At 38.6% G+C, this 22,185-nt stretch overlaps 1 protein-coding gene across 1 annotated transcript in view; it reads left to right on the top strand.

Moving 5' to 3' along the window:
• Positions 1–22,185, top strand: part of MTMR8 (myotubularin related protein 8) — an 85,429-nt gene that overhangs the window by 35,150 nt on the left and 28,094 nt on the right. Inside the window, exons 3-7 of the mRNA XM_054574221.1 lie at positions 12,368–12,490; positions 15,756–15,918; positions 16,951–17,108; positions 19,654–19,782; positions 20,942–21,076. Coding sequence (XP_054430196.1) covers positions 15,762–15,918; positions 16,951–17,108; positions 19,654–19,782; positions 20,942–21,076 — 579 coding nt within the window. The 5' untranslated portion in view covers positions 12,368–12,490; positions 15,756–15,761. The remainder of the gene's footprint in view (positions 1–12,367; positions 12,491–15,755; positions 15,919–16,950; positions 17,109–19,653; positions 19,783–20,941; positions 21,077–22,185) is intronic.

Below are 22,185 nucleotides of genomic sequence, written 5' to 3'. Positions count from 1 at the left end.
CCCACTCTCCCACAGATTTTGGATTGTTGTGTTCTCATTTTCATTTGTTTCAAGGTATCTCTTGATTTCTTCCTTGGTCTCCTTGTTGACTCATTCATTGCTTAATAACATGTTACTTAGTTTCCATGTTTTTGCTTATTTTTCAGTGTTGTTTTTGTGATTGATTACCAGCTTCATAGCACTGTGGTCAGAGAAGATGCTTGATATGATTTCAGTCTTCCTAAATTTATTGAGACTTGTTTTGTGTCCTAACATGTGGTCTATCCTAGAAAACATTTCACGTGCACTTGAAAATTATGTATATTCTGCTGCTTTGGGGTAAAATGACATGAAGATATCAATTAAATCCATTTGATCTACTCTGTCGTTTAAGGCCGCTGTCTTCTTGTTGATTTTCTGTCTGGAAGAGCTATCCAATGAAGTAAAGTGGTGTTAAAATCCCCGACTGTGACTATATTTCTGTAGATTTCTCCCTTTATGTCCATCAAGATTTGCATCACATATTTAGGTGCTCCTATGTTGGGTGCGTAAGTGTTTACTAGGGTTATATATTCCTGTTGGATTGTTCCCTTTATCATTATGTAGTGTCCTTCTTTGTCTCTTACTATAGCATTGGTTTTAAAGTCTATTATGTCACTGTTGATTTCTTTTCCTTTCAGTGTTGCTGGTCATATTTTCCTTGCATCTTTGCATTGTTGGTTAGGTTCCGCTTATAGGTGAGATCATATGGTATTTGTCTTTCGCCCCCTGGCTTATTTCGCTTAGCATGATGGGAAAGTCAAGGAACATATAGCAAGGACTCATGGACAAAACCAAAGGGGAAGAGCTGAGGGAGGGAAGGTGGGAGGGGGCAAGGGAAAGAGGTGGGGGGGAGGCAGAGACAAATGTATTTAAAAAGTAAATAAATTAATTAAAAAATAAATAAATAAAGTCTGTTATGTCAGATATAAATACTGCTACCCTAGCTCTTTTTCCCTTTCCATTTGCTTGAAATTTCTTTTTCCATACCTTTACTTTTAGTCTCTGTGTATCTTCTGATCTGAGATGGGTCTTTTGGAAGCAGCATATATATGGGTGTTTTTTTCTTATCCATTCAGCTACCCCCATGTCTTCTGTTTGGAGCATTTAAGCCATTTACATTTAAGGTGATTATTGATAGGTACATATTTAGTGCTATTTTATTATTAGACTATTTTCTTCCATTTTTTTTTTCTCTTTCTCTTTCTTAAAGCGAGCCCTTTAACATTTGTTGCAGTGCTGGTTTCATGTTAAAAAACTCCTTTAGCTTTTTCTTGTCTGGGAAGCTCCTTATTTCTCCTTTGATTTTAAACGATAGTTTTGGCTGGGTAAAGTAGTCTTGGTTGTAGGTCCTTGCTTTTCATCACCTTGAATATTTCATGCCACTCCCTTCTGGCCTGAAGTGTTCTGATGAGTCATATATCCCTGATAAGTAATTAGATGACAGTCTTAATTGGTGCTCCCTTGTAGGTAACTACATGCTTTTCTCTTGTGGATTTTAGAATTCTCGCCTTGTCAAAGCCTTGTCATTTTAACCATGATGGGTCTCAGTGTAGGCCCCTTTGGGTCCAACTTGATTGGGACTCTCCGAGCTTCCTGGACTTGTGTGTCCTTTTCCTTCACCAGATCAGGGAAGTTTTCGGTCCTTATTTCTTCAAATAGGTTTTCAATCCCTTGCTCGCTCCCTTCTCCTTCTGGTATTCCCATGATGTGGATGTTTTTACGCCTCATGTTGTCCAAAATGTGCCTTAAGCTTTCCTCATTTTTTAAAATTCTTTTTTTCTTTCTGCTGCTCTGCCTTAGTGTTTTTTTTCTGCCTTGTCTTCCAAATCACTGATTTGATCCTCTGCTTCACCTAACCTACTGCTTATTCCTACCAGTGTATTATTTATTTCAGATACTGCATTCTTTATTTCTGACTGGTCCTTTTTTATGGTTTCTGTGTCTTTTTTCACACTGTTGATTATCCTTATAATCATTACTCTAAACTCTCTGATAAATTGCTTTCTTCCATTTAATCTAATTCTTCTTCTGGAGAATTCTCTTGTTCTTTCATTTGGGGTCTGCTTCTTTGTCTTCCCATTTTGACTACTACTTTGTTTTTTTTCTGCTGTAGTTGTTAAACTAATCTGGCTGTACTCAGCAGCTGGGCTTAAGCACCACAGGCTGGGGCAGTGTAACTCCTGCAGGCAGGGCTATCCCTTCCCCCCAGGCTGATGCCACTTGGAGAGGAGTGCTCTGCCTGAGAAAGCTGGCTTCTGCAGGATGAAGAACAATTCAGCATGGGGATACTGGCAGCTGCTCCCTCAGTTCTCTCCCCAGAGCCACTAACCCCAGACTCTCCTCAGTTTCATTGACAATCTGTCTCATCCAAAGCTAAGAACATGGAAAAACAAGTTTTAAACTCAGCTCTGTCATTAACTGTCTGTGTGTTTCAATGAGAAGTGATTAATAACTACGTCAAATGCTTCCTGTAGATTAAGTGAAATAAGGGCTGAGAATTCACTTCATTCCTTCTATTGTTTTTTTGAGCAGTTATAGATTTACAGAAAAATTAAGCAGAAAGAATTCCCATATACATTCCATTTACTTCTTCCAGTTTCTCCTATTATTGACATTTGCATTAATGTGATATACACTTTTTTCAATTGACGAACCAGTATGATACATTATTATTGTTAACTAAAGTGCATAGTTTACATTAGGGTTCACTCTTGGTATTGTACATTCTATGAGTTTGGACAAATATATAATATGTATTGTTAATCGATGGTCGTTGGTGCCATTTTAACACCAACAGGTAGCCCTAGTTTGGGGTGTGGTGAAGAAGGAAACTTTGTTCAGTGCAAACAGTGCCATCGTGATACAGTATGGCTGTGAGAACAGCTCAATAGTGTTACTGCTCAATTATGAGACAGGAGGGCTGTGGAACAGAGTGGCTGTGTGGCAGCCCTGGCGTAAGGTGATCCACGGGCGAGGTGGCCCTGGGTCATGCCCCTCTCTTCCTAGACACATATGCTCTGCCCTGTCTGGTCCACCTGTTCCAGTCTAGTCTGGTTCACTCTATGTTGCCCTGTGCTGGCCTGCTTTGCTCTGCTCTGCTCTGGTGAGACATCTTTGGTGTTTCAGCTCAGCTAGGGAAATGGAGTCTTCATCGGTCTTTGGTGGAAAGGGAAAGTGTGTGTTCTCTGAGCCAGAGGGAAACTGACTTACATAGACAGAAGTTCCCATCCCTGGTCCCTGATTGTTCTGTCCTCATGCAAATGAGAACTCTATATCCTTACAATTCGATTGTTCCAAAAAGCACTGTCCTGATTAGTTATAAAGAAGCTTCTTTGGTTAGTTGGCAAAGATGTTGATGGGGTATAGCTGCACAGCTCTGACTCCATTTCTTTAATAGATATATGCCTACTCGGATTATCCATTTCTCCTTGTGTGAGTGTTAGAGGTATCAGTCCATTTTATCTACATTGTTGGATTTAATTTGCTAATTGTTATGGATTGAAGTGTATCCTCCAAAAGTTAATATGTTGAAGTGCTAACTGAACTCTAGTGTTTCAGAATGCGACCTTATTTGGAGACAGGGTCCCTACAGAGGTAATCAATTTAAAATGTGGTTGGTAGGCATGAGACCAATATGGCTGGTTTCCTTATAAGAAGGGGAAATTTGCACACATATATGCAACAGAGGGAACGCAGGATGAAGAGACAGAAGATGGCCATCTATAAGCGAAGGAGAGAGCCTGGGACAGATTCTTCCCTCACAGCCCCAGAAGGAACTAACCCTGTTGACACCTTGATTTAGTACTTTATCGTCTAAAACTGTAAGGCAATAAATTTATGTTGTTTAAGCTATCTAGTTTGTGGTACTTTGTTAAGCAGTCCCAGGAAACTAATACACTAATATTTTGTTGCTGATTTTGCATCTGTATTCATGAGAGATATTGGTCTGTACTTTCCCCCATTTTTTTTATTATGTTATGAACATTTATTGTGGTGCCTATCTTAATAATTTTTAAAGTATACAATACAGAATTGATAATTATTGGTACAATGTTATGCAGGAGAAATTTTTATTTCTTGTAATGTGTTTTCTGGTTTCTCTTGTAGGGTAATCGTGGCTTTACAGAATGAGTTAGGAAACATTCTCTCTGCTTCTGTTTTCTAGAGGAGATGGTAGAGAATTGGTATAGTTTCTTTTTTAGGTGTTCCGAAGAATTCACCAGTGAACCCATCTAGACCAGATGCTATCTGTTTTGGAATATTATTAATTATTGATTCAAAGTCTTTAATAGATATAAGCCTACTCATATTATCAATTTCTCCTTGTATGAGTTTTGGTAGAGGTATTGGTCCATTTTATCCTAGGTTATTTGTAGGCATAGGATTGTTTATAATATTTATTTATTATCTTTTTAATGTCTGATAGTGATGGCTTCTCTTTCATTTCTGATATTAGTAGCTCGTGTTTTCTTTCTTGTTTTGTGTGTTGTTACTTGACCTGGCTAGATATTTAACAATTTTACCGATCTTTCACAGAACTACCTAGCTTTTGGTTTCTTTAATTTTTCTCTGTTGTTTTCCTGTTTTTTTTTTTTATTGGATTGATTTCTGCTCTAATTTGTATTCTTTTTTTTCTTTTTACTTTGGATTTCATTTGCTCTTCTTTTTCTAGTTTCTTAAGGCAGAAGCTTTGATGATTGATTTTTAGATATTTTTTATGCATTCAATGCTATACATTCCCCTTAAGCATTTTCACTGCATTCCAAAAATTTTTATTTTCACTTATTTCACAGTATTTTAAAAAATTCTTTTGAAACTTTTTCTTTGACCCATGTGTTATTAAGAAGTGTGTTGTTTAATTTCCATGTATTTTGAGATTTTTCCAGCTGTCTTTCTGTAGTTGATTTCTAGTTTAAGTCTATTGTGTTCTGAGAGCATACTTTGTATGATTTCTATTATTTTAAATATGTTAAGATATGTTATATTGCAGAGAATATGGTCTGTCTTGGTAAATGTTCCATGTGAGAACTTCATAGACATCATTTAGATGCAGTTGATTAATGGTGCTGTTCAGTTCAACTATGTCCTTAATGATTTCTTACCTGCTGGATCTGTCAATAGAGGAGTGTTGAAGTCTCCAACTATAATAGGGGATTCATTTATTTCTCTTTGCAGTTCTATCCATTTTTGCCTCATTAAGGCTTATATCTTCTTAGAGAATTTTATTCAGTGCTTCTCTTTATCCCTGATAATGTTTTTTTTAACATAGCTACTTCAGCTTTCTTTTAGTGTTAGCATGGCATATCTGTCTCCATCCTTTTACTTTTTAAAAAAAAATCTTATTTATTTATTTTCAGAGAGGGGAAGGGAGGGAGAAAGAGAGGGAGAGAAACATCAATGTGTGAGAAAACATTGACCGGTTGCCTCTCTCACACCCCCAACAGGGGACCTGGACCACAATATAGGCATGTGCCCTGACTGGAAATTGAACCAGTGACCTTTCAGTTCGTGGGCCAGTGCTCAACCCACTGAGCCACAGCAGCCAGGGCTCCATCCCTTTACTTTTAATGCATATGTGTCTTAATGTTAAAACAGTTTTTTAAACTTTATTTTTATATTTACACTATTACAAGTGTCCCATTTTTCCCTGCTTTGCCCGCCTCCCCCACCCTTTGCCATCCCTTCTTTCATCCGGTCTACCTCCCCCCCGCCCGCGACAGCTGTCAGCCTGTTCCATGTATCTATGTCTCTGTTTCTGTTTTGTTCTTCATTTTTTGTTTATTAGATTCCATAAATAAGTGAGATCAGATGGTATTTATCTTTCACAGACTGGCTTATTTCACTTAGCATAATAATCTCCAGGTCCATTCATGCTGTTGCAAACATTAAGAGTTTGTACTTTTTTGTGGCTGTGTGGTATTCCATTGTGTAAAAATACTACAGATTTTTAATCCATGCATCTATGTAAGTGATGGACACTTAGGTTGCTTCCAAAACTTGGCTGTTGTAAATAACGCTGCTACGAACGTGGGGGTGCATATATTCGTTTGAGTTGGTGTTTCAGGATTCTTAGGCTATATTCCCAGAAGTGGGATCCCTGGGTCAAAAGTCAGTTCCATTTTTAATTTTTTGGGGAAACTGCATACTGTTTTCCACAGTGGCTTCACCAGTCTGCATTCCTACAAACGGTGCGCTAGTGTTCCATTTTCTCCACATCCTTGCCAACACTTGTTGTTTGTTGATTTATTGATGATAGCCTGGCAGGTGTAAAGTGATATCTCATTGTAGTTTTAATTTGCATTTCTCTGATGATTAGTGACATCTGAGCAATTTTTCATATGTCTATGGGCCCTCTGTATGTCCTCTTTGGAAAAGTGTCTATTCAGGTCCTGTGCACCTATTTTAATTGGATTGTTTCTCTTCCTAGTGTTGGGTTATTTAAGTTCTTTATAAATTTTGGCTATTAACCCCTTATCAGATACATCATTGGCAAATATGTTCTCCCATACAGTGGGTTCCCTTTTCATTTTGTTGATGGTTTATTTTGCTGTGTAGAAGCCTTTTAATTTGATATAGTCCCATTTGTTTTCTTTCCTTTGTTTCCCCTGCCTTAGGAAATATATTGGCAAAAATATTGCTATAAGAGATGCCTGAGATTTTACTGCCTATGTTTCTTCTAGGATTTTTATGGTTTTGCAGCTTATATTTAAGTCTTTTATCTATTTTGAATTCATTCTTGTATATAGTGTAATCAAAACAGCCTGGTACTGGCATAAGAACAGGCATATGAATCAGTGGAGCAGAACCGAGAGCCCAGAAATAAACCCACACCTTTATGGTCAATATTTGACAAAGGAGGCAAGAGCATACAATGGAGTAAAAACAGTCTCTTCAATAAATGGTTGTGGGGGGAATTAAACAGGTACATGCGAAAAATGAAACTAGATCACCAACTTACACCATACACAAGGATACAGTGGGTTCTTATAGACAATGTCAAGTTGGGTCCTGTTTTTTTGATACACACTGACAATCTTTTTTCATTGGTGTATTTAGACAATTGGCCTTTAAAGTGATTATTGATATAGGTGGATTAATATCTATCATTTATTACTGTTTCTATTTATTGTTTTCTTTGTTTCTATTTTTGTCTTCTACTTTTTATTGCCTTCTCTTGTTATAACTGATCATTTTCTATGATTCTGGTTTTACCTCTCTCCTTTTCCTATTAAGATTGAATACTCTTTGAGGGTAAAAAAAAGCATGCTTAGTCATGTTCTTTAATTCCATTAACATTTGGAACAGTGCCTGACATACGGTAGATGATCAAGAAATATTTGTTAAGTAAACTAACATATGGAAACAGACTTATAGAGAACAGACTGACAGATGTCAGAGGGGTTGGGGTTGTGGGGCTGGATGGAAAAGGTGAAAGGATTAAGCAAAAAGTAAAAAAACAAAACAAAAGAAAAAAAAACCCTCATCAACACAGACAACAGCATGGTGATTACCAGAGGGGAAGGGGGGCGGGTAGGGAGAGGTAGAAAAGGGTATAGGGGAGATAAATGGTGTATTGCTCTCCTGAATGCCCCTGCCTGTCTTATACCACCCCCATCCCAATTCTTATATCCTGACAACCCTACCAACACCTGGCATTTTCTAGTCTTCCAGTTTTTGCCACTCTTACAGACTTAAAGCAATATCTTGTCATTTTAATTTTAATTTCTGTGATTACCAATGTTTTGAGCATCTACCTAGCTGTGTACTTGTGGGATTTCCTCTCCTGTAACTTGTCTGTTATTATATTTTGCCTATTTTTCTATTTAGGGCCTCTGCCTTTTTCTTATGGAGTTATGGTTTCTCTTATATAGTGTAGATAATAATCCCTTGTTAGTTTTAGGAATTGCACATTTTTCCCATTCCTTTATTGATTAACTTTGAAAGTCTTGCCCTGTCTTGAGGTCCAAGGTATTCTACATTTTTTCTTGTTACTTTATAGTTTTACCTTTCATGTATACATATATCTCGATTCCACTTTTATATAGGGTGTTAGGTAGGGATCTAGATGTATTTTCCTCCATGTACTGAATAGTTTCCCCAACACATTTAGTAAATACTCTTACCTTTGTCAATTTGTAGTGCCATATTTATGCTATATTAGGCTTCAGGTTATACATGAGTCTGCCTTTGAACTTTGGTCCTTTTCCAATGGTATATTTGTCTCTTCTTGAACTAGTGTACAGGTTTTTTTTTATTTCTCATGGCTTTGAGTATGTCTCAATACCTAATAGAGTAGATCCTCCCTTTTCCTTTTTTTTTCCAAAAGAAAAGAGTCTTTTATTAACTACCACACTGTTATAATACAGGTTAATTTAGCTATTTTTGGTTATATTTTTCTATTTAAATTAGAAATAAATTTGTGGAAAATCCACTTGGAAATTCGATTGAAATTACATTGAATGTAGAAGTTATTTGGGGTATAATTGCCATCTTTATGATGTTAAGTTGTCCCATCTGAGGGCATGGATGTATCTTCATTTCTTTACATTGTCTTATATGTTCTTCAGTAGAGTTTTAAAGTTTTCTCTGTAAAGTTTTGTATATGATTGATTAAGCTGATTTCTAGATTCTGTATTATGTTGGTTGCCATTGTGAATGGTATTTTCTTAGTGTTTATCGCTGTTATAGAACAATACTGTTGATTTTTGTAGGTAGATACTCTATCTGGCAAGCTTGCCGGATTCCTTTCATATTAGTTCTAATAGTTTGGTGACTCTTTTACTTTTTAAAAAGTTGGTAGATGGTTATCTTCCTTGTAAATGATGCCAGATATAGCACTTCATGTCCAGTCTTTGGTTTTCTTAATTTCCTCCCTCTTTTTCCTCATGGTATTGGTTAGGATATCTAAAACAGTAGTAGTGACACTTGGTGTTCTGTTTATCTTGTTTGTGGTTTTAAATTAATGCATTTAGTATCTCCATTATGCATGACATTCTTTGTACACTTTTAGTATATAATCTTTAACAGTTATGGATGTTTACTTCTCTTCCTAATTCACTTACAGTTATCAACATAAATAAAAGTAAACTCAGTTAAATGTTTTTCTGTATCAATTGAAATAAAGCATTTGATTTATCCCTTTAAATTCATGTGATGCATTACATTAAAATTTTTGGATGTTGAACTGTCATTGCATTCTTGAGATAAAATGTAATTGTTCAAATGTGTTTTAAAAAATATACTCTTGCCCTGACTGTCGTGGCTCGGTCGGTTGGGCATAGTCCTGTGAAGCAAAAGGTTGGGAGTTAGAGATTCCTGATCAGGGTACATGCCTGGGTTGTGCATTTGGTCCTGGCCGGGGCACATATGAGAGGCAGCTGATTGATATTTCTCTGTCACATCGATGTTTCTCTCCTCCTCTTTCTCCCTCCCTTCCTCTCTCTCTCAATTTATACACACATATAAATACATATAAATTCATTCTTTCTCTCTCTCTCTCCCCCCCCTTCCTCCCTCCCTCTCTCTCTCTCTCTCCCCCTCTCACCTTGGCTGGTGTGGCTCAGTTGGTTGGAGTGTTGTCCCATAACTGAAGGGCTGCAAGTTTGATTCCTGGTCAGGGCACATGCCTAGGTTGCAGGTTTGGTCCCCAGTCCTGGTAAGTGCGATCCCCCATCCAGGCGTATATGGGAGGCAACCAGTCAGTGCTTCTCTCTTGCATCAATGTTTCTCCCTTCTTCTCTCTGCTTCCTCTCTCTCTCTGAAAAGCAATGAAAAAATGTCGTCAGGTTGGGATTTAAAAATAATAATAAGTAAATTATGTATACATTCACATACACACACTTTTGAAGAGCAGAGGTGCCTTGCCCACTCCACCCCGCCACTTGGGCACCATAGCAGCACACCTGCCTCCCATACACCAGAGCAGTGGCGAGGCAATACCCTGCCCCTCCAGTGCCAGATGAGCAGTGCCCTTTGCACCAGAGCAATGGTGCCCCATGCTCCAGAGTAGCCACAACCCCCTGGACTCCCCCTGGAAGATTCACTAGCTCAACCTCTCAACTCCCAGTGGCCTGCCTCTGCTGAGCTTGCACACTGCAGTATTGTCACCTGGCTGTGGCCAGCCGGGACACCAGGTGCAAAATCTTTTGGAAGACCCTGGAGGAGATCTAGGCAGACTCTGCGAGAGACTAGGTTCTGTGGGTCTTGCATGGGGGCCATTCTTCCCTCGCACACCTGATGGCACCACAGTTCCTGTGCAGAGATCTCCTTTCACACAACCAAACCTTGGTCAGTTTGGGCCTGATGAACTCTGCTGGCTTCACCCCTATGACTTCTCGAGACCCTACCCCACTGCCAAGTTCTGTGGGCAACCGGCAAGTGGCAGCTGGCCTTGATGTCCACTGAGATGGTTGCTGAGTGGCCTCAGACCCAGCACTGGGGCCAAGTTTGAATCTGTGTCAGTCTGGTAAACACTATTCACCCTTACCTGGTGACTCACTGAGAATCTACCTCACACAGCTCGCATACGTACCACCAGAGGCTCTTTCAGTGACTGAGCCTAACAGACAGCTCGAAGTGGGAGGCAAATCTTGCAGTGCATTGAATGACCCATTCCTGGGACCTGTGCTGGTAAAATATGGCCTTGGTTCCAATCTTGGCCCTTCCCAAGCACACCCAGGCCTAGCAGAGGCAGCCACAAACTGGATTGTTTTGTAGCTCCAAACAGGTAACCGAGGGCTGCTCACAGGCAATGCCTGACATTTACCTGGCCCCAGAGTCAACACACCAAGTGGCTGGAGTCAGACCACATCAGAACACGACCCAGTAGCTCCACAAGTGTCATCAAAGGGGGAATTCAGGAGGCACCAGACACTGCTAGGGCAAAACCCACTTTGTGGGGCCAACCTCCATACAGCAGCTTATACATTGTGGCCAGGGATGATTCTCATGGTCATCTAGTCAAGGCTACAACCCCACCTACACACAGGCCAAAGCAATCAAGACTCAACTATAAAGGAGAGTTCACCTAACATACACACAGGATGTTCCTGGGGTACCTAGCTCAGGTGATCAGGGAAACTGCACGTCTGAGCCCCACCAGACCTGTTACATAAGGCCACCTTACCAAGACTGGGAGGTATACATAATCAACTATAATATACAGAAAGAAATACAGAGAGGCAGCCAAAGAAACATGCCCCAAAGGGAAGAAGGGAATTCCCCAGAAAAAGAACTAAATGAAACGGAAGCAAATAATCTTCCAGACAGAGAGTTCAAAACAGTGGTTGAAAGGATGCTCAAGGAACTTGGGGGAAAAATGGATGAACCCAGTGAGAACTTATACAGAGACACTAAGCATAAAATAGGTCATAAAAACCATGAAAAAGAACCAGTCAGAAATGAAGAATGCAATATCTGAAATGAAGACTACACTAGAAGGAATAAATAGTAAGTTGGATAAAGTAGAGGATGGAATAAGCGATTTTCTCTCTGCAGTTCTGTTGCAAGCAAGTACATCAAGCAAGATATCTTTTGAAAATGTATTATACTAGGCATATATGTTCTTGTCCTGTTATTTGCCATTTAATTGTATTTTGTCAGATATTTAGAATGCTCTACCAGCTTTGTTTTGGTTCATATTTGCCTAGTATATCTTTTCCATCATTTATTTTAACCTTGTTTACATCTCTTTATTTTAAATGCATCTCTCCTAGACTGAATATTGTTGAGTCTTTTGTTTTAATCCAGTCTGTAAGTCTGTCTTTTAATTGGTAAGTTAATTCATGTACATTTGTTGTAATTACTCTTACATTGGGACTTATTTCTGCATTTCATTTTATACTTTTTATTTATGGCACTCTTTTTTTGTTTTTGTTGTTTCCCTTTCCCACTTTCCATTGGTTAGACCAAGTTTTCTCCTGCTTTATACAAAGTTATATGTTATATTTTATTGCCCTTTAACTTAAGATCTAAACTGATGTTACTTACCCCTATTGATATTTTACACATACAATAACTGCAACTTCTCTCCAACAAGATAAGTATCTCAACAGGCTCTGTGTCCTATTTATCTTTCACCCACACCTACCCCATCATGGTAACATCATGTAGAAGGTTAATCCTTCCTAGAATCCACATTTCCTTCTCACTTTTATAGTTTCTCCAGGGCTGATTTAGGAAAAAGAAACATAGATCGTATTAGCTTGACACCTTGGCAGGGAGTTTCAGAAGGCCTCAAAGAAGTTCTGTAGCAAATTAACAGCATTTATCTGGCTTTGAATTATCTCACTTTTTTTGAATTAACTCAACACATGTAATTAATCAGTTTTTCCCCCCCAAATAACAGGTACAGAACGTGACGTTACTGGATCATTTTGTGGGTAAGACACTATCTAAAGGGAGTCTGTATGTTACTGCAACTCATCTGATCTATGTGGAGGCTTCTGGTGCAGCACAGCGAGAAACATGGGTAAGTTCATGAGAAGTTCCAAAGGGTCTTGAAGAGTTAGGTGTACATGCTTTCTAATATGGTAGTTTCTTAAAATTTCAAGTAATAGTTCAATTGCTGTAAAACCTTTTTTTCAAAGAACCTATTTTAGGGGTCTTTCATAGCTTGAATCATATAACTTTTCATCCCTCAAGTTATTAACTTTAGTCATCTTAGTCATTTTAAACTGCCTAGGAGTTTTCCTCAATACTTTTAGGTACAGAAGTCTCATTTTCTGAGTCTAGTCGATAAGCATCCTTATGAGCTAGAAGTAATTTAAAGCCTTGCTACCCATAAAATGTGGTCCAATAACTAGCAGTATCTGTTTTACCTGGGAGCTTATAAAAATGCAGAATCTCAGGCCTAAGATTTTAGGTTTCTGAAAAGCTCTAAGGTGATGCTTATGGCTCATGAACTGCAGCTTGGGTATCAATGATTTAGACCATCTCTCTGACCTAAGACACGGTGTGCGTCATGTGTATGTTTCCTGTCACACTTTTAAACAATGTTTTCTAATTAGCGTAGCACCCCTAACATTACTTTATGCCTTCCCCACCCTAAAGTAGCATCATTTAATCTTAACTTAATCATCAGTCAGATTTATGCTTAGAAGTCTTTATAAGAAGTACAACATGCCTCAGGTATAGAGCAGGTATATGCATATAGAGCATAGCATAGTGATTAAGATCACTGGTTGTAGAGACAGTCTGTTCAGGGTGCAATCCCAGAATTAACATTTACTACCTCTATAATCTTGGGCAAATTTATTTAAGTTCTCTGTGCCTCAGGTCCCTCATCTGTAAAATAGGAACACTGATGAAATACTTGTTATGAGAATAAAAACGTTAATGTTTTCATTGCTTAAAACAGTGCCTGGCACATGATAAATACTATTTAATAAGTATAAAATAAACTGAATATACATATGAAATAAGTATAGTTGGTACATGAAAAGTGTTAGGGGGCACCAACCCCCATACAGTTGAAAATATTCATACAACATTTGACTCCCCCAGAACTTAACTACAGCCATCCCTTCATATTCGGGGTGACTGGTTCCAGAATCTTCTACAGATACCAAAATCTATCAGTGCATGCCATTTTATATAAAGGACTTAAGCATACAGCTTGCTGTCTACATTTGTGGATTTCCAACGGTGAATTGAAAATATTGTTGTGGTTGAATCTGTGGATGTGAAACTTGTGGAAACACAGGGCCAACTGTTTGTTTATTGAAAAAAAAATCCCCGCATAAGAGGACCCTGTACAGTTCAAACCCAAACTCAATTGTATTTTAACACCTCCTTTTTAAACCAACATGAGCTTTCCCCATTTAATATTATACTTGCTCCCTTTGGTGTGATGAAAGGAATGCCAAAAGAGGAATCAGGAGACCTGGTTTTAGCTAGACTCAGCTATGCACTAACTGGCTATATGACTTCAGGTAAGTTCTCTGGGCTTCAATTTCGTTATCTATAAAATGAGGTGGCTAGATTATATAATTAGTAGGGATTCTTCCATTTCTAACAGTTCAGGAAACATTTCTTTAGTACTGTGCCATGAGCCTTTCTCCTTTCTCCCTGCATTTATAGACAGCACACAGTTCCTTAGATATTATTCCTATTAGTTATTATTCCAAACCCATGGGGCTAGGTCTCGATGGGAGAATGTAGGTTAATCATTTCTATGTATCAAAGGAGGCTTATTTACCCAATTAGTGCTATTCCTGAAGTTCTTCTGAGGCTTCTTCTGCTTCACTCCCCCCGTTTTTCCAATTCACCACTTTTTTTGCCTGGTGCCCAAATTTGATGATCAGTATTTTACTACCCAAACACACATCTCACATGTTGATCAACAGGGCTTTGATTTCCCTGAAATTTGATGTATTAATCCCCATTACATTATCAGTAGTTTTTTTGACCCCTCTACAACTGCATTGGCAGGAACTGAGTTTGACAAAGCAATTAAGACAAATTAAGATGGAAAATTCCTGCTAGGAATATGTGAGTGGTCCCCATACCTGCCCCATTCTTAGATGGTGGGTGCTATTGAAAGAGTTCCTGGAAAACATAGCTTTTCCAAGTAACCTAGGGCGTGTGCAGAATGGAGGAAAAGAGACAATAATGATCAGAAGGCCATTCCAGGCACAGGGCAGGGAATCCAAAGAATGAAAAGATTACATCCAAGTTCTAGTTGCAAGAAACATTAGAGATGCAGATGGGAGGAGAACATTACAGACTAAAATGTAAAACTATGATTCCACAGCTTTTTGAATCTAAAAATTAAAAAATTGTATTATTTGGACATAATTCCTTTTTATCAGTTTACTTTCCACACATTTCTTTTTTGCTGGCATCAGCATGGACAGGAATGATGCGACTAAGAATTTCATCATCCTTGAAAAAATCAGATTCATTAACCTGTACTCCCATGGGACACAACTTTATTAACTACAGTATAGTGCTTATGTATAATTCGTTCAGTAATTAATCTTACAGTCTTTACTCATTTCCTAAGTTCCACAGGTCAGCTTTTCTCCCATTTTAGTTTTGCTTTACTGTTACTAGAGTCTAAAATGTGGGAGAGAAATTTTCTCCCTAATATTTCTAGTTAAATCCTAATCCCAGAACTAGAGTTTTTAGAATTCTTAGAGAAAGAACCCTGGACTTGGCATTAGACTGCCGTGGCTCAAGTCCTGTTTGTGTACTTCTGGGTTGTGTGACCTCTGATGAGGAATTCACTTCTCAGAGCTTTCATTTCTTCATTCCTGAAATGGGATAATTATACCTCAAAGTGTTATTACAGGGATTAAATAGTTAATGGTCATGGTAACCTTGTGAGAAATAAAGCACAATACTAGTTATTAATTTTAATTAGTAATTTGGTAGAACAAAAGAAAGTCCTATTTTTCTGTGTGACAATTATTCTACCATGTTTGTAAATTTCACCATAGTATGCTGGAAGCCATCTGTACTGAGCCAATTTACCATAATTGCCCCAAACTTGGTAACCTTATACTCTGAAGGGGGGATAAGTTTTGTAACACTGCAATTTTCTTCTCATTGCTTTACCACTATTTACTTCTGTTTGAGAGAAACCCAGTTGTGCCTTACAAAGGATGATTGATGGCTGTACATTTGATCACAATTCTGGTTATTCTGTTCCCATTATTGAGAGTCAAGCCTACTAATAATGATAGAACTTATGCACAACTGTGAATTTATTTTGGTTCTTTTCTGTTTTGTAGATTGCAATGCATCACATTGCCTCTGTGGAGAAGTTACCCATAACCAGCAAGGGCTGTCCCCTGATTCTCCGCTGCAAGAACTTCCTGGTGGCCCACTTTATTTTAGACTCTGACACGGTGTGCCAGGAAGTTTATGTTTCACTGCTCAAGCTTTCTCAGACAGGTAGTTATGATAATATTTTTATCTAAAACCATTTTAGATTCCTCCCCTGCCAAGAACTGCATACTGGAAAGACCATGGGCTATGAAGGTAAACAAGGCAAAGTTTGGATCTGGGTTCTGTTCCATGGTGTTTGGACAAGTTATATAAGCCCTGAGCACAGCTTCCTTGCCTGTAAAAGCAGTGATAGTATAAGCTCCCTGCAGGGGTTATTTTGAAGTATAAATGCATTTGTGCATTTTAGTCTGTACTTGCTATATAGAGTAGATATGTAATAGATGTTATCCCCTTCTCTTTCCCTCCCTCCTTTTAAGTATAATATTTACTTGTAGGTCTCAGTCACCTCAGTCTCCTCAGACACGGTCACCTTAAGCTTCACTGCCACCACCTGGATCACCTTGTATCCACCCCTGTCCCCTGCCCTGCCTCCCATCACCTGGTCCTTGAAGGCCCTGGCAGATTCCATTCATCTCTGGAAAAGTTGTTGCCACATAAATTAGGCATATTAATTATCAGTTGTGTGTTGCATCTTGTGAAGGGAGAAGTGGGGTTGACCGGGAGAGAAGAAATGGCCACTTACCAGCCAGAAGCAGGTATTGGCTTGATAAGCAGATTGGAAAACTGTGTTAATGTTTTGTAACATGTTACAACAAACAGTACTCCTAGGGTACTGGAGCTCAGTCAAAAAAAACAAAACAAAACAACTTTGTAAGGACCACTTCCCCAACATGTGAATCCCTGAAGCTCCATCTCAGTCCATTATCCAGCAATTCACAGAACGCCAGACAGAATGTTCCTGCTTTGTGTTGGTATCAGAAAAAAATTAAATCACTTTTAAAAGAAAACTCAAAAGCACTGTTCCAGTTCTTACTCCTTTCATCAAGGCAACCTTGTACACAGATCATTGTCTTTTTCTGGGGCTGTTTGACAAACACTCCCTTTGGAAGAAAGGAAGTCTAGCTTTTTTAAGCATTATTTGGTGTTGTTAAGTTTCACTCATTATTCCATGTTTTTGTGTTTATCTCCATTATCCAGCATTACCTGAAGATCTGTATGCTTTTTTTTACAATCCCAAGTCCACAAAAGAGATGAGGGAAAATGGATGGAAACTGATTGATCCACTATCAGATTTTGGGCGTATGGGGATACCCAACAGGTACTGGACTGTAACAGATGTCAACAAAAACTATGAGGTAATTTTGTCATTGTCATTTTCCTTTAGGTTCATTTAATTAAAACAGAAGAATGTTAGCAAACAAGGTTTTGAAAAAAGAAAAAAACCCATAATCTCTCCTTTTCATTCAACATTTAGTCATGCAATAAGCATTTATTAAGTACCTATTGCACTCAATACACTGAGTAAGAGTTCTCATAGTCTATAGCAGAGTGTGCTGTGGGAGCATAGATGAAGGATATGGAATTCAGACTAGGAAGCCAGAAACAGCCTGATGCTTTGGGAAATAGTGTAGAGAAGGGAATCTGTCTTAATTTACAGGGAGAGAAGGAAAGAGGTCAGGAAGTGAAGTGAGATCATGAAGGGCTTCATAGCCAAATTAAGGAATTTGAACATTATCCTGAAGGCAGTTAGGAGTCACTAGAGCATTTTAAGCTGGAGAGCAATGTGAGTATATTTGTATTTCAGAAAGATAACTTTGGTGGTGGTGTGGAGAGTTGGATTGTTAGGAATGCAGAAGAGTGATATGGGAACCTGAACTAAGGCAATGAGTATGGATGGAGGAGATGGTTTTAAGAGATGATTCAGGGGGTATAATTGAAAGAACCTGGTGACAGAGTAATGTGGCTGGGAGGAGGAGAAAGAATTTTAGTGTACATCTCAGCTGTCCTGGTTTCTGTCTTAGGTGACCCAGTAGGTGATAGATATGTTAACCAAGATAAGGAGCATGAGAAAAGGGCAGTATCTTCAGTTTTAGATTGAGTTCAGTGTGATTCAAAATATATTAATTATGTATTTTAAGTCTGGATCTTAAGAAAGAGGTCTGGGAATGTGTTAGTCGTTCCCAAGACCATCCTTTAGGTTTAGTGATTCACTAGGAGGACTCATGGGACTCAGCATATAGTCCTAGTTGTACCTGTGATTTATTAAAAGGAAAAGGTATAAAGCAAAATTAGCAAAAGGAAAAGGGACAAAATTCCAGAGAAAACCAGGCGCAAGCTTCAGAGTTTTCTCCCAGTGGAGTCACATAGGATTTACTTAATTCCTCTAGTAACAAATTGTGACAACATGTGGAAATTGTTGTCTGTAGGGAACCTTATTGGATAATCAGTGCCCAGGATTGTTTTTTTGGGGGGCAGCTGGTCACATAGGCACTCTCTGCCTAGTATAGACCAAAGTTTCAGATGCCCAGAGGGAAAGAAAAGTGCTTGGCACAAATCACATTGTTTGTACAAACAGTGTAGGCACAACCAGTCACTCTTATCAGTTAAGGGATGGTGGGAACCCTTTCAAAATTCAAGTTCCTGGGCACCAGATGAGGGCCAGACTTGGAAGCAGGTCTTTCTAAGGATAGCAGTCAGAGTTGCTGTGATGACTTTCCTGCACAGGGAATCATTGGTGTTTAAGTGGTATCTCTGAACTGTTGCATCTTTATTTGAAGTTTTTTTTACTAACATTAAAAGACAGTAACTGCAATGGCTTTCTGACAACCGTTTTGAATATCTTTTAGATAGGAAGATTGATGAGCTGTCACTTAGTAGGGCCATTTGTGAGGTGGTTTGTTAAAGGTCATACTTGACAGGAGTGAGTAGAGGTGGGGTGAATTCTTTTCAGTTCCAATCTGTGTCTGAGTACCCCAAATGAGCTCTGAAATATCTGTTTTGGCACCTTGGATGCATGTGGTCCTCTGAGTTGAAAGGGAAGCTCCATTTATTTCTCTTTATATGACTTGCTTCTCCAAAGTTTAAGTCCAGGTAAGAGGACAGGTATAGAACTTTTTCTCTGTCAAAGTTCTGCATTCTGAGGACATTGACCTTAATTAGTTATGTTGAGCATTCAATCTGATCTACCTCGAACTTTTTACCTGTTTATGTTTTCATTTGATCCATTGTCAAATGTTTAAGAGTGTCCTTTACTTAGAAGAGTGATTAGAACTAACTTGGCAATGTCAAGTCTGTGCTATTATAATATTTTATCACTATCTTTTTAGAAAGATATGTTTGGTAACCACTAAAGGCGATGAATTTGAGACAATGTCTCAGTCTTTTTGTAGAGTAAATGTCACACCTAAAATGTCAACATTTCCACCCCAAAGCTAGTGTTTTAAAGGCCCTCAAGATATTTATACTAGGAGCCCAGTATGCATTTTAAGAAAGAGTAAATCATGTTTTCTTCTTTTACACCTGTCTGCTTTATATTTGAGTATATTTGTTTTAATTTACTTATTTACAATATACATTGTTTGTTTTGATAGACAAGGGTAGGAATTTCAGGATAGGGTTATACGTGTGTTTCTACCTAGAATGTGCATTTCTACCTGTAATGTTAGTACATCTTGTTCTTACATTGCTCAATACCTTCCTTTCTGGAAAATAATGGCATACTTGCCAAAGCTATTACACCAAGGATATTTATGTTACTATTTCTAAGAAATGGATAATTCTAGATGATAAATAGTGGACAGCTAGTGTTTGAGTGATTGCTATTCCAACCTGCTGGTAGCAGGTGAGAAATGTAAAAAAAAAAAAAAAATACTGAGTTAAAAAAATTGAGTTTTCTTTTAGATATGCAGTACCTACCCTCCTGAAATAGTGGTTCCTAAGTCTGTAACCTTGGGAACGTTGGTTGGAAGTTCGAAGTTCAGAAGTAAAGAACGGTTACCTGTACTCTGCTACCTCTACAAAGAGAATAATGTGAGTTGAGCACTTCTCTCATGAGAACTAAACTTGGCTCTACAAGACCTGGGTTTCAGTCCCACCACTGCCACTTACTGGCTGTGTGACCTCAAGCAAGTTACTTCTCTGAACGTTAGTACTTCTGAGGGTTTTTAAGTGGGTCACAAGAGGCAAAAAAATATACGTGTACTTTGTAAATTGTAAAGTGTTGTGCAAATGTTAAGTGGCATTTTTAGTGTGCTCACTTGTTTCTTTCCTTCTCTGTGGGCTCCAACTTGATGGGAAGTTGTTGAATAAAAGGATATTTGGGGACTGTGGCCTCCCACTGGCACACAGATGTCCTTGATTCTTTCCTCACTACTTTTAGTATGATTTAATGTAGTAGGAAAAAGCACTTAACTCCTTCATTTGAGTCCCCTTCCATGGGAAGGGATAATAGTTCTTGCCTCTTCTGGTCATTTTGAGATCTGGAGTTAGACAAATAGTCAGTTTCTCAAGTAGGTAAACTATTCAGGTGCTAAAAGAGTATAGTGAAACAAGTGGGTGTTTTGTGCCAAACTATCAGTGAGCAGACTTCTTAAAAACCACACTACAGTACAATGTAGTCCATTAACCAATCATTACCAAACATACCTTCTAAATAGCTGCGTTGTTTTTATACCGAAATGGCTTTAAGCAAACTAGTCCCTCTGATTTGACATGAATGAGTGAACCCTGCTCTCTTAAGACTAAATCTCTGCTCTGTCTTGAAATCTGCTGCCACAGCAAGCCTCTAGTTTACATGGGTGATATGACTGGAACTCTGAAAAGCAGGGCAGCTTCAGAAAAATACTGGCCTGATACATATTGAGAATAGAGTTTTATTAAGGAAGCACTCAAGATGTGATTTTCCTATAGTCCAGATTTGCTAAGACTAGGTCGAGAGTCCTTGCCATGTAGAAGGGAGGTAAAGACTATTCAGAGCAGCAGTTTGTGGTAACACAACTCACATGCCATGGGAAGGCAGGAGACTGAGCCCAATGTCAGTGGAACAGCTGGGCTTCAAAGCTACATCTCTCTTTCCTTCACTGTTCTGAGTTGGTTCATCTTCTTTCTCTGCTCACCAAACCTGGGATCAAGGAAGATTTTTGACCACCTATGCATACGATCCCTCAACTGACACATTTTTTCCTTACAGGCTTCCATTTGCCGCTGTAGCCAGCCTCTGTGTGGGTTTTACACTCGCAGCCAAGATGATGAGCGCTTGCTAGAGGCTATTGGACAAACCAACCCAGGCAGCCGGTTTATGTATATTATAGACACAAGACCAAAGGTATTTTATCAGTTACCTCTTTGATATTCTTACTTCACTCATTTTGTAATCTCCATCCCTACATGTTGAGCTTTGCAGTGTTATTGGGAAAATTATATTTGTGTATATGAGCTTACGGTGTCAGACATAGTGTAAAATCATTTCCACAAGTCATTCAGAGCCCATTTTTGTAGCCTGTCAGTCACTGTCAAGCAAGACTGTGAGATCTCCTTGATGCTTTCAAAGGTACTTTGGACAACCTGGCTTTGCCACCTCCTGAATTTGTGACATCTGAGTTGAATGCCTGAGGTTCTTTGATGTTCCCTCATGTTTTTCACTAAATCTATTTATCAATTAGAATTTTCAGTATTTTCCTTCTGTGGTGTAAATTTACTCTCAGATAAAGCACAACTTAACACTGGCAGCATTAATACGAACATATCTTATTGTAAGTAATGTATTAAACCACAGTGGGTGAATGATATTTTGATGTCTCCTCAAGGAATTGGGTTCATGAATGTGACTGTTCTATGATTAACAGAAATTCTTTAGCTTATGTGGCGGTAATTATTTTAGCACCCAGAACTATTTACTGATTAAGTGTTTCCCAACTCAGTGAAGTGATGTTTAAATCTTGGTCCCAGAAAAAAAGAAAAGAGCAGGAATATAAGTTTGCCATGGATTTTGGCAGTGGACATGGACCTAGTGAAATTGTTTGATCTTTTCAAGAGCCAGATACTGTATGGTTTGTTACAATGTGTATTTCCAGGCTCTGTCCCTTTCAAATGTGTGACAGAAAGGAGGGTCCTCAGGTCAACCTAAGTATTAGCCTAAACTCTTTTTCATTAATTCTTTGACTTTCCACATTTTGTATACCTCTGTAAGGGATTGTTGAAGAATTAATTGTGCCCCATGGGGCAAGTAAAGGACAGGTTCCCTTTTCTTAAAGGATGTCCTTTATACGGACAGCCCCAGAAAGAAATACGTTTGTAATTTGATGTGTGGAGTGTGTCTGACTAGGAGATTTCTTTGTTCACTAGCGATTGCTAAGTCAATGATTCAGATGTATGCTTAAGCCAGGTGGTTGTGGCATCACAATTGAGCAACTGGCTGTGCATGAAATCAGATAG

This window comes from Pteronotus mesoamericanus, unplaced genomic scaffold (assembly GCF_021234165.1).
Source record: "Pteronotus mesoamericanus isolate MK-2021 breed Mesoamerican mustached bat unplaced genomic scaffold, CSHL_Meso_final contig_256, whole genome shotgun sequence".
NCBI lineage: Eukaryota > Metazoa > Chordata > Mammalia > Chiroptera > Mormoopidae > Pteronotus > Pteronotus mesoamericanus.
This window is presented reverse-complemented; position numbering and strand designations above follow the sequence as displayed.